The sequence below is a fragment of the Hippoglossus hippoglossus genome, chromosome 19 (genome assembly GCF_009819705.1).
Source record: "Hippoglossus hippoglossus isolate fHipHip1 chromosome 19, fHipHip1.pri, whole genome shotgun sequence".
Lineage (NCBI taxonomy): Eukaryota > Metazoa > Chordata > Actinopteri > Pleuronectiformes > Pleuronectidae > Hippoglossus > Hippoglossus hippoglossus.
In genome coordinates, this window is record NC_047169.1 from 12426441 (window position 1) to 12440165 (window position 13725).

Consider the following 13725-nt stretch of genomic DNA (forward strand, 5'->3'; position numbering starts at 1 on the left):
AAAACTACTCCGTAAATAAAAGCTACCGCAGTGAGCTGTGGCCTGGCTTCCACTACACCCAGACTGCAGGTTGGCGCACAGAGAGCGGGAGGATGGCCCCAAAAACCCGTGGTTCACTTTGATTAAATGGAGGACAAATCTGTCTTTCTGTCTGGATACCAGAAAGATGCATGTGTGTGGGTGGGGTGGGGGGGGGGGGGGGGGGATAGGCCTTCCGCCTCCTCCACATACTTCTTCTCCTCATCCACTTTGACGCACAGGTTCAGCACAATCACAAATGCAAACAAAACAATACTGGACAGAAAGGGATGTGTGTGTGTGCGTGTGCGCGCGTGCCCGTCTATAGTTATGAGGGCCGATTTTGGTTCCATACCATCCTTGTGAGGACATTTTGGCTGGTCCTCACAATTCCAAGGGGCTGTTTGAGGGTTTTAGGGTTAGAATTAGGTTTGGGTTAGGGTGGTTAGTTATTAGTTGTAAAGGGTTAGGGGCTAGGGAATGCATTATGTCAACGAGTGTCCTCACAACTATAGAGAGACGTGTGTGTGTGTGTGTATGGTTACTTGTAAGATATACAGTATCTTTGTTGGTGAGGATGGAAGTGGGTGTATTTCTGCACAAGCGTGCTTGATGATGTCCCTCTGCCCCCTCCCCTGAATAAAAAAATGCGAGGAAGCTCCCTTCTAGTCTCTCCTAGACCAGACGAGGAGAGAGAGTGTGCATGAGAAGGAGTTTCTCCATCGATTTTCTGTTTTGGTTTTCAGCTCCATTGTGAGAGAGAGGAACAGAAAGAAAGAGAGAGAGAGAGTGAGAGAGAGGGTTGACGCGTCATCCAGACATAAATTTGCTATTATACAGCCTCACGGAGGATCACGTCCACAGGATCCGGCGCTTGTGAGTCGGGAAAACCCCCTCGGTGGATAAATCCAGCAGAGAGCGACAGTAATGCGTACAAGAAGCGCGGCGCTATCTGAGTCCATACGTTTCTATGTGTGCTGGTCTGGATACGTCGCGTAGAAGAAGCCGGAGTTGACAAGTTTAGGAAGAAAGAAGAAAGACTCGTTTTTGTTTCCTTTTCAGTTCACATCCTTAAATAGTCTGATGCGCTGTATGGAGACGCTCGTTTTATAGGTAGGTCTTTTATTTTGTATGTTTAATTATTTCATATGTGTGTCTATTTACTGTATTTTTGAGATACAGTTTTGACACTTGCTGTTTATACCACTAACGCTGTTTGGGATTGTGGTTCCAGGGTCGAGTATGTGCCAAACACTAACTAAAGGAAAACAATATTTATTTGTATGATTTTTGAAATACAGTGATTACGCGATTGAGGTGGTTTTTGTTTCATTATAGGACTAAAGCTCAGGGGGAACTTCTTTGCGTAATCGTTATTCCAGGCCTCCAACAAACCTGACATTGTATTTAATCCCACTTGTTAAATACCTGACTGTGTGTGGATGGATGCAGGTTTTTATGAGTGGAAAAAAAATCTTAATCCCTTTCTTGAACGTTGAATATGCAGTTGGGGCCTCTGTGGGGGCATGTGCCAATATAGTGGCACACACACACACACACAAGGTGTTTCAACCATGTGAAGTTGGCTGCTATTGTCAGGGTTACTCATATTATATGAAGTTGCACGGTAACATTGTGTAAGGATACTGCGTTACTGTTCACTTAGTTCTCTCGGTTTCTCCCACTCACGCACGCACGCACACAAACAGACACACACTTTTTTGGACGCCCTGTATGACTTAGTTTGCAAATAAAGACGAAGTTAAGTTCATCGATGCATCCATTCAGATATCAGAGTCTCTTATAACATATCCCCATACAGCCTATATGACTTATTACCTTGCATTACTTTAACTGGGTAATATCCTGGTTAATTTATATAATTGCTGCCGCAGACTCGCAGTCACATATGTCTAATTTACGAATAATTGTGGTTCTTGTCCTGGAGTCACGTCAGATATAATGTTCACATCCGCACGAAGTTTATCACATTAGCACTTTAGCTGCAGAAAAGAAAACAAACTTCAGCTGCACAGTCCAGTGTGGGAAAGTCTTACATTTAATACCTGCTTCGTCCCATCACTCAAACACACATTTTATTTAATTATTTAAAAACATTTTTTTTATGGAATCTTGTTTTACACATGAGTACAGCGTATGTACATTTGGTAAAAACATTGTTAATTTTATAGCAATATTATAATATAGTTTTATTGTGTATAAATCACAAAGTAATAAATTGTTATTTTCTGGATCAGACAGTGGTTATTGGACGCCTGTCTGGTTTAAAGTTAGTGGATTGCGTAGTTACTTTTCTCTTTTCAAAGTTTAACTTTGTGCACAGCAGGTTGTTCAGTTCCAATTGTTTCCGTCTGACTTGCAGCGTCAAATTCAAAATCAACTTGTTCTTAGATTAGCTTTCTCCTGAGAGACGATCCAGGCGCAGGGGTGTGATGTGATTAGGTGTTTTGGATAATCTTTAATCAGAAATACGGTTGAAATGGGACCGGTTTGGATGAGAAACAATCTGTTATAGAACACAAGGTTGAAAATGTTTTTGTGTGTTGTAAGTTTTCTGAAATCCTGTTTCTCCTTCTGTCTCATCTCGAGAGTCAGTACAGCAAGTTACAGTTAAACTTCTGAGTCACGCAGAGACATGTGTTGCAATATCACCCTTTGTTTTTGTTGAAAGAATCGATTGAATTAGTTGAATATTTGAGTGATGAATTGCATGGGGTCACGTGACCTGTTGACCCCGTGCCCCACACTCGAGCAGTGTTGCACTATGTGGCACAAACATTTTTACGCATGCTTTTTTTCGTTTAGAGATTTTCCAGTTTGACAATATGCGTTTTATACAAATATACCAAAAAAAAACGTTTTTATCACAGTCATATGATCATGCCTGTGCCTGCATTTCGCAATGAGGAGGAAGTGCTGTGGGAATCTGGGGGAGACGACGAACGCGCAAGGAGCTGGTGTGTCACACTTCAAACACAAGATGTGTTTAATCCCATTACTTGCGTGCGTAGTATTAACATTTCGGTCGCTGTTAAGATTCAATTCTCTTTTTTTTTTGCACATGAAACTACTATGCACCCACACGCACACAGGACAGAACGCTATGGCTGTTTACGTTCAAATGGTAATGATAATTAAAGCCTCCACCTGCGTGTTTTGATGGCCCATAAATAGACGCTGGCGCTTTCATCTCAGCCATACAGGCCTGGTGGTGGTTACAGCCGGATATATGGCGGTGTGACAGGTACTAATTTGGTGCCCAAGCTATTCCCCCCGTCACCATCATCTTCTTCTTCTTCTACTGCACCATCATCCTCTTGATCTAAAGGTGTCAGTCTACGTGCGCCTTTAGTCTTACATGCGCACAACAGTTCCCCTCCTTAATTTAGGCACTTTTAAAACGTTTTGATGGAGAACCACAACATTTCGCTTATTTTTCTTTCCCATCCGATCCGACCCCCTTCACGTCTGTGAGTCATGAGCTCCTCTCCAGCCTATCTGTCAGGGTGATCAGAGATAGCAGCATCTGTCCAGCGCACACAGCGGAGAAAAGGTCATGTTGTTTTTGTGTCCAGTTGACTTCCGACTCCATCGTGTCTTCTTCTTCTTTTTCTTCTTCCTCTACGCTGCTGCAGATGGCCACCAAAACAAACGGGTTTCAGAACGATGCAGCCACTTCTCCGCAAAACAACAGCCTTGTTTCTTATATCAGCGCCACATTTCTAATGCACTTTTACGCACTAATGTGGCTCCATTGTCCTATTGGGGTTGCGCCACCTTCACGCAACCGGAGCGTCTCCCCCGGTGGAGGCAACCTTGTGTGGAAATTCTCATCGGTAAAGCGCGATCAAAAATAGTGCCAAGGATGTGACGGTTGCCCTGCATGGAGGGGCCTCCCGTGGAGACAGCTCTCCATTTGGACCTCATTTTGAAACCAGCCTCGCCAATGTGTTTCCCGTTGACTGCGAACGCTTTCTCTTTAATGTGGTCCCGTTTAGACGTTCAGATGTTTATTTAGATAATGTCGAGGACGCATTGCATCTGACTTTAAACAGGCTACATCCACTTTTTAAATGCGCGTAAAATAGCGTGTTCACCTTTCATTTTACGGAGACATGACTCTCCGTGAGGTAAAGTTGCAAGAGTTCACGTTCACAAAAGGCAACACTGAAATTACGCACGTCAGGCTGAGCCAAAATGTGGTCTTGCGCAGCCATGTGGGTGGAAACGAAAGAGGCAAAATCTGAATTTAACACCATAAATGATGTTTTTATGATTTATTTATACATTTATTTCATTCGATTGTGACATACAGACCGCACTGCGCAGTCGCCACACCTCCTCCTGAACTATAGGGAGGACCGTGCCTCGGCTGGCCGCGGGGCTGGACGGCAGGAGGAGAAAAAAAGCTGCCGGGATGTGTGGCTCCCTCGCCGCGGAGGAAGAGGTCATGCACGCCGGGGTCTGTAGAGTGTGAGGAAGAGAAAAGAGAGGGGGAAGAAGGAAGCAGCGAAGAAGGGAAGGTGGAAAGTGTCAGTCAGGAACGCTTCATTGCTCGAGGACAACTGCGCACAGGACCGGTCTGTTTCAAGAGCAATCAGTCAATCCGCATTAATTACCCCCACCCCACCCCCAACACACACACACACACACACACACACACACACACACACACACACACACACACACACACACACACACACACACACACACTCTGCACGCTCGTGCTGGCACACGGACCAGTAGAGGTTGGGGTGCCGTGTGTTTTGCTTTCTCTCTCTCTCTCTATCTCTATACACACGCACACTCACATTAGTCTATGCACGCACACGCACGCCCAACCCCCACCCTTTAAGTGAAAAAGAGCCAATAAAAATCAAGCCATAAAGGGCTTTTCCTTGTCACTAAATAAATTAAATGCAGATTTCTGTTATAAGTGGCGGACCCCCTTTGTGAGCTGCGGAACAAGATTCTTTATTGTCCCCCTGTCATTAGTGCCGAGGACAACACTGCTGAGGGAGAGAGGATGGAAACCAAGTCCTATCAAAAATAAATGCATATAGACAATGTATATTCCACACAGGCAATGGGTAGGCTGCTGTCTGCATTGACATTTCCTGGCAATTGCCCTGGTCCTGATATGTCTTCAGCTGTTGGAATCAGAAAGTGACAACATGCTTTATTATAAAGCACATGAGATCAAACCTATTTAAAAAGTTACCCATCTAATTGTCCTGCTACAGAGGCCGAGCAAATGGGTGTGAAGCCTGCTTGTATTTTGATGGACAGAGTTACACAACTGCACCATACTTTATTATTGTCATTTTAATATACATTCTTATGCATTAGTGGTAATTCCCAAATATCTAGTGGTCGTAGAGAGTTTCAATTTCATATAATTTGTATTTCTTCCAGAATATTGGGAGTGTGTGTAGCCTGTGTGTGTGTGTGTGTGTGTGCGTGCACGTGGGTACTGCAGCCCATTGGAGAGGGCATGCAGGGCTGTGGAATGCAGGCTGCTGTGTAAATGGGAAAAGAGGGTAACGATTATCTAATTACAGACATGATAAATCTGCTCGCTTTGGCGTTATTTGATTTGAATTATGTATGTATCAATTAATTTCACTGTATATGGCTGAAAGTCTAGTTTTGCTCGTTGCAGAAAATTCATATTTAGCCATATATATATATATCTATCGACTGAAGAGCAGCTCAGTTCTGCCTTGGTCCAGTTATGTTGTGGTTGGGGCTGGAGCAAAGCAATGGGAAGGAGTGGGTCTCTGTTATAAGTTCAGTTCACACAGTCTGCATTTACTTTATGAGCTGCATGTGTCTGCATGTGTCTGGACAGGATAAGTTAAAAAGCACACATATGAATAACACGCTTTATTTATTTTGTATAGCCTATTTTTTTTATTTAGTGGTCAAATATCTACATCTATATCTCTCTATGTAAACTGTATATATTTATATATATATATATGAGTGTATATGTGTAAAAATTATATATATATATTATATATATAATATAATTATATTGTATTTTTATTTGCAGCCTACTTTTTGTATATTTGTTAAAAATATAAAGCATAATTTATTGCAAAAATAATTCAATATTTTAGAAAATTTTTGTGTTTTTATATTTGACCTTATCCTTGTTTATGTTACAATCTTGTACTGAAACGCTCGCCTCCAAAGTCCGTCCCTCTATTCCTCCCCTCAGAAACAATGAATGAGCTAATTCATGATTATAAGTGACCCACCGGTGAGGCTGCAGTGTGACAGAGGAAATGTTCACTTAATCCTCACTTACACTTGGCGATAAAATAAAAAACTTGAAGTCCACATTTCAGACGCAGGCAGAGCAGTGTGAGCTGAGTCCTGACCGTCTCTCACTGTGGCTTTTTAACACGCAGCAGAGAAAATCCTCCATCACTCAGATCGTCAGCAGACCTGTGTGTGTGTCTCTCTCTCTCTCCTTTGTTGTAAAAACTTTTCTCGCTCCGTGTGTGTGTGTGTGTGTGTGTGTGTGTGTGAGGAAGAGGAGCTCCCTGGCAGCAGCAGCAGCAGCAGTTTCCCGGTTCTTGCTGCCGCTCTGTCCTCCATATTCCCCCCCAAACACACCGTTGTTATTGCACCGTTCCGTGGACGGAGCGTCTTGGTTCGATACCACGTGTAATTTCCCCTCTCTTACCGTATTCCCTTTGATTGAGTCACTCTTGACTCTGCTGCGGCTCGGGGGGCCAGCGGGGCTCTCCGTGGGGGCCGCCTTGAAACCGGCCCTGCTTATCTGCTTTCATCGTGGAGCGCGGGGCCGCCTTGAAACCGCAGGGGCGGTAATTGCTTTTTTCAGGCAGCCCAGTGCGGACTGGCCAGCAGCCAATCAGAGCCTTGTTTACACTCGGTGATTGACAGCGCGCTGGCGAGGTGCCAGCCAATCGGGCGGCTCGCAGAGGCGCGGCCCCGAGGTTTTAACCCTTTGCCTCCGCGCGTAAACAAACGCGCACGTCAGCCTATAGCGGCTCATATATTTCGACATGGAAACACACGAGCCCGGATCCTTCCACTTTTAATTGGCGAAATTAGTGAACCGTGCGCAAGGCTCACCCCGAAGACAGCAATGCTTTCAAAATACGCACTGATTCAATTTGCCCGTGCGTGTGCGTGTGTGTGCGTGCGTGTGTGTGACACAGACAGGTAAACAGACACAACAGCAGTGACACACAAAATACTTGAACGTGCAGTTAAGTTATACTATGCCGTTTAAATTTACGTGAAACCCTCCTAAACCTCACCCCCTCCAAAAATGCACATAAAAATAAAGCACTTTATTCCACTAACCCGAGCCTGTCTGTGTTCATGTGTCATTTCTAACGCTGGGGAATGACACATTCATTTAAATGTATCGCACTGATGAGATGCATGTTGGTGTTCCGAGCATAAAAAAAATCTGAATATTATAAGAGCACCCCCACCCCTCCACACACACACACACACACACACACACACACACACACACACACACACACACACACACACACACACACACACACACACACACTTCACTGCATGTGTATCTCTGTGCATGTGACAAATAAAAATCCTTGGGTGCTATATTCCAGTGGACACATTTTCTCTATCAGATTTAACTTGTTGCCCATTTGGCCATAAACTCTTTATCTTGTATTTTTTTGTTGTTGTTGTAAAATTTAAACCTGATTTAAATCCAACTCCTTTATTTTGGTTCCAGTGGACACATTTTCTCCATCAAACTAAACTTGTTGAATATTTGTCCATAAGCTTATCATGCGTTTGTTTACAAAATTTTAATCTGATTTATAAATTCCTCCTTTCAGATTTATTCCAGTGGCTGCGTTTCCTCGATCATACTTAACCTGTTGCAACTTCTTATCTTGTGCATTTCTTTTGCAAAATGTCTCCCATTGCAAGCAAACTTTACACGTCCAATAAATCAAGACACGGATCCCGCTAATAAGGATTTATTTGGCTAAACACATGCAGTCAGGCCGAGTGGGGAAAAAAGCGGATTTCCCTAAAGGAGCATCAATAAAACTATCACATCACCGCTGTCACATGGCAAAAAAAAAAATAACGATATACTCTCGGAGCACGGAGGATCACACGGAATAGGCTGGATGCTGTGTGCTCTCCGCCGGTGATCAGACCGCGCTGGCGGGCTCCTCTCCTCTCCGTCCCCGCACACCGAGCAGGAGCGGCGGCCTGAGCTGCGCCGCCTCGCCTCCTCGCATTCTCAGCCGTGCGCCTCGCTGTGCGCCGAGGGCTCGCAAATCAAACGCCCGCCGTTTGGCTCCGCGGCGCCGGCGCTGGCTCCCTCATTGGCTCCGGCCGCCTCAGCCAATGGTTGCACGCGTTCACCGTCTAGAGGGGGGGAGGGTGGGGAGGAGGAGGACGGGTGGAGGCGGCGGAGGGGGTGGGCGCCTCACGGGCACGCTTTCACATTGTCGTTCTCAAACCAATAGGCCTACGCGTTCACCCCCCCTCCCCTCCCCACACGCACGCACGCTCACACACACACACTCTCTCTCTCTCTCTCTCTCTCGCTCTCTCTCTCGCACACACACACACCCCTTCATCCTCCTCCTCCTCCTCCTCCTCCCGGCGTGTCTGAGTCTCCGGCTGCATGAACGAGCCTCGATTCACTACAAGCCTGAACTTCTACGATGCGTCTCTCCCATACCTCAACTGACTGCACAGCACAGTCCACACAGCAGCAGCGGCAGCAGCAGCAGCAGCAGCAGCAGCAGCATAGGATGTAATCAATCCCACATGTTCCTCCTCTGCGACTCGGGGATTTTCACTTTGACTATTTTTTACTATACTTTCTTTTTCTTCTTCTTCTTCCGTCATTACAATAGCCCTGCTCGCCATGCACAGGATATATATAACTTATAACCAGTAAGTACAGCAACTCATTTCTATAGCTTTATAAGCTTTATAATGAAGGTGCTGGATGTGGATGGGTTTTTTTAGTTCAAGTCGAACGCTGCGTGCATGGAGACTGTAGATGTGAGATTCTATCGTTTTATTTAAATGATGGGATGCATGTATTTTTTATTTTTTTTTTTAAAGACTGCGCTGTTTTTTTTGCACTGGAGGAGTGAATGTGGAGATAAAAGCTGCTGCTTTGCTGCACCTCACAGAATAATGTTAACAAAACACTAAAGATCTACACACATCCCCCGGTTAATTGTGATATTTGCATAAAAGCTACACGGCGACTTTACAGTATTTTTTGACGTGTTTCATTAAACAGCCTGTTTCCTCTGGGCTCGATATTCTTGACCTCTCTCTCTGTCTCCACAGCCCAAATTACTTGTGTGTTTCTTATTCATCCATGGCACTATTCACAGCCGCTCGCCTTTCAGCGCTTCCTCACTTTCATAGATTATAAATTGTAGATTATTTCTTTGTTAGTTGCCTCTGGTGCCTGCGCGTATGGGAGAGATAGAGTGTGTGTGTGTGTGTGTGTGTGTGTGTGTGTGTGTGTGTGTGTGTGTGTGTGTGTGTGTGTGTGTGTGTGTGTGTGTGTGTGTGTGTTTGATAGAGAGGGAGACAGAGAGGTTTATTGCAAACTGCAGCAGCCCACTCCCTGCCTGCTGCTCCCCCCCCCCCTCGGTGAGCAGGCTGTGCAGACGCCGTGCTTGCCCTCGCCTCGGCCGGGCTTGTCTCTCCTGTTCAGCGGGCCTCTGGATGTCGGGATTTAATGCTTCGGTGAAGCTTTGCGACTTTACTTTTATTGCAAAATTGTTGTAAGCCAACGGCCCCCTGAAATGAATGTCCTTTATCTCCTATTTAATTTTTTAAAAAGCTCAACATATTTCAGATTTTGTAGATTACAAAATGCGTAATTTTTTTTTTTTAGATGAAACATGGACAAAAACATAATATGCTGGCTTCTGTGTTAAGTCCGTGAAATGTCATTTCCCCCAGTTGTGGCTACTTTTTGTAGGGGGCATTTTCTTCCGGTGATAGTTTGACCCTTTGCATGGCAGTGGTGGTGGAGGTGTGTGTGTGCGCGTCTGGGGAGGTGTGTGTGTTCGTGCGTACAGGAGGTGTGTGTGTATGGGGGTTTTGAGGGAGTCTGCTGGCTGGAGTGGAAAGGAAGTCTGAACCCCTTCCACACTCACACACACTCTCACACGCACGCACACACACACACACACACACACACACACTACTACAGCACATCCAAATGATCATTTCCCCAAACTGTTACGCAGGATTCGCTCACGTCGTTGTGTTTGCTTGGCGTGCGATAACACGGGATTTAGATCCAGGTTGTTAAATGCAGTCTGAGTGGGTCTCTGTTGACGTTGAATGTAAACACGCAGGACGTGTGTTTACGGCCTAAAAAATTTAAAAACGTATAGACAAACGTCAGGCGAGAGTGGTGTGTGATTGATGTCCCGTAGAGACGGGCCATTGTTTCTCACAGCCTAGGGGACAGGAGAGGAGAGAGTCCATTTTGCCTTCCCCGTGCGCTCGTACAGTAGCCTGCCTTTCTCTCCTTGTGCTTGTTCCATCCTCACCGTCGACGAGATGGGATGAAAAGTGTTAAATGGTAAATTATTTTGACGCTCTTGCATTTGTTGCAAAAAAAATGTATCATGGGATGCAATTTGATTTGGGTATTTGGGCTATTTTATGTTTGGGAGTGCTCTTACGCACAACACGCTCACGAACACTTTTGGAGCCTCTGCTAGAGCTGCTAAACTTCGGAGATGTGTTTTTTCCCCCAAACACAATTCCTGAAAGTTGGAGTCCTTGGGCAGCGTGTGTGTGTGTGTGCCTGTGTGTTCGTGTCTGTGCCTGTGTGTGTGTGCACGTTAAAGGAGACTTGAATATCCCTGCTCATGCAGCCTATATATTCTTACGCACTTCAAAAGCCTCTGGTCCACCAGAGCATTTGATATTTTCTTTGTTCCTTTATCGTTGATTCCTGGGAGGTGCTATCAGCATCCACAGAGCGCTAGATGGACGTGCCATGCATTGAAAGGCCCGTGAGGAGATGGACTGCTGAGGTGTGTGTGTGTGTGTGTGTGAGTGTGTGTGTGTGTGTGTGTGTGTGTGTGTTTGGTGAAGGCAGGCAGGCACCCAGCTCTCCCATATCTGCGCGTCACAGGGAGTCCTATTTAAGTAAATGACCTGGGCTATAAGGCACACATATAAAGTCGATGATTTCCTAGTCTATTTCACTGTTTATTGCCCCGCTCTCTCGCACATGGAGCATAAAGGTGATTTGATTTGTGTTTGTGATTACACTGAGCCTGTATTGTATATGTAGCGGGGATGCATGGCGTTTGCCATTGTCAGGAGGCGAGGGCCACTGCTGCTGACTCCGTATATGAGTTAATAGAAATGGCTGTATGTTTTTTTTTATTATCCCTGTTTTCATTAATAAGCAACACTACAAATAAGAGTCTTGATCACAACGCTGCCACGTATACAAAGTCAAGCATTAAAGGTGAAACAATAGTAAATACACGGACAACAATGAGGCTCTGTAAAGTTAGATTCAATTGATAAAAGCCCTACGACACCATTGATTACGCACATCTGTCCATTGTCAACGCAATTTTTTATTCTAGAAATGTACAATAGGCAACCGTCCATTGACAACAGCACAATGGTGAAACAATCGTAAATACATAAATGAAATCGGGTTAAAGTTAGATTTAATTGGTAAAAGCTCCACAACAAGCACCATCGATTCATTACGCACACATGTCCCCTTTCAACGCATTTTTTTTATTCTAAAATTTCACAATAGGCAACCGTCCATTGACACCACCACATATTAACTGTAACCTATGTGCATGGGATCACATTTTATGACATCCGAATGAAGAAAGAAATCAAACTTAATTTGCATAAACAATAACCACTAACCAATGGCCGAAATGTGTGTGCGTCCTTCTGTTTTGGACGCTATGTGGACGGAAGAAGTTTGGGAATGGGTTTCTGTTATGGATAAAACCTGCTGTTACGCATTCTTGCCCAGTGCAGAATGGTTTCTTTATATTTTAGTGCGAGAGCCTCCGAGCTCCGTCTTGTTTATGACTGGTCCTCGTTCAGTTTTGACTCGTCCTTCATCGAGAAGGGTTTGTTTTAACCACCGAGAACTCTTGCACCGTACAGATGCACCATTTGTTTGTACCTGAGCCAAATCCCCCCTTTACTTTTCATTCTTTTCGCTGATAAAAAAGGCTCCCGTGTGCGTTATTTGCATCGTGTTTGGTCACAGGAGCAGGAGGAGGAGGGGGAGGAGGAGGGGGGGGGGGGGGGGGGGCAAAGACTCCTCTGTTGGTGCCAAATGTGTAGTGTGGAGTAAATCCGCAGAAACTCACCTTTATTTTTTTCTGCAGCTCAGACTTTTATACTCGTCTTCCTGCAGCTGGCACAACTCGTCATTAGATTCAACTTGACTGATGGAAACCAATCAGCGAGAATAGCGTGTGAATTTGGTCTTTTGTGACATTTATAAAAAGCTTTTGGGGGAAATGCTGCTTGTTTGTGTAAACATGACGCTTCAGCCTTTTCTCCTGCGCTACATCCCTGGTCGGCTCATTATTGTCAGCGCTTTGACGCGTCTCCTGCTCTCTCTCTTTTGTAGGACATGACGGGGACTCCGTTTCTGCCCTGCGAAGCCAAAACTCCGCTCAATACGAGGGGAGCCCGAAGTTCATAAAAGGGATTATTTGCATCTGGGTGCCTGAGACCTTCGGTGCCTCCGGATTTTACTTTTTTTTTGGATTTGGGGATTTATCGGTTCTCGCCAGTGATGGAAAGCCGAGATTTCGCTCCTCCGCACCACCTCCTGACGGAGCGGAGCGCGCTGGTGCACAGCGCCGCGTCTCGGATGGCGCCGGGCGGCCACGGCTCCGTGCAGCACCCGGCTCACTTCCAGCCCGGGAAATACTACTCATCCCACCTCTCCATGGCTCCGCACTCAGGTCAGTTCTCAATGCAGCTCTTTTCTCGTGAATGAAAGTGTGGGTTTATACACAAAAGAAGAATCGGTTACTGTCTTTTGTCTGAAGCATATGTTTTCCATATTGCAAACTTGGAGAAAGCTCTTCGGGACAAACTAGAATTTACTGTGGAAGGAAATTACGACTCTGTGGGCATTTGGAGATTAGCAATAAGGGGCAGGCATATTAAAGAGTTTTATGTTTTTACTTTATTTAATGAACTGTTTATGGCATATAGCTGCTTGCTGTGCGTATTACATGAGAATAAATATCATTTGTCAGTTTAGGGATTTCAGCCTTGCGTAAAAGCAAAAATAGGCCATGAAACATAGCGGGGAAACTTGGAAATTAGATTAACTTTGAAATTTACGACAAAGCCTACCTTATTCTCTTTCTCCTTTTTGTTTCTGACTTTAAATCTCCCAACAATTAAAACACATATTCCAGGATTATTCTCTTTTATCACACGGGGCTTATTAAGCGTAATCTTGTCATAGATTTATATGGTTTCATCAATTAGTAAAGTACTAATCATTGCCGTTTGATTTAATTAATTAGAATTGGGTAATTCCACTGCTTATATTTCCCATTAAACAATAAATTAAAGCTATTAGCTGAGTCCTTCCCTTATTTGCGCAGTTTCCTTGCAACGTTTCATGTGTGGTTCCAGCAG

General features: G+C 44.8%; 1 protein-coding gene across 3 annotated transcripts in view; it reads left to right on the top strand.

Moving 5' to 3' along the window:
- Positions 1–745: 745 nt before the first annotated feature.
- Positions 746–13725, top strand: part of bahcc1b (BAH domain and coiled-coil containing 1b) — a 66867-nt gene continuing 53887 nt past the window's right edge. Inside the window, exons 1-2 of one of the 3 annotated variants that reach the window (XM_034569945.1) lie at positions 746–1131; positions 12695–13034. In XM_034569945.1, the coding sequence (XP_034425836.1) occupies positions 12863–13034 (172 nt within the window). In that variant the 5' untranslated portion in view covers positions 746–1131; positions 12695–12862. Of the gene's footprint in view, positions 1132–8705; positions 8977–12694; positions 13035–13725 lie in introns of those variants that run through there. The other 2 variants (XM_034569946.1, XM_034569944.1) reach the window with 2 other exon arrangements.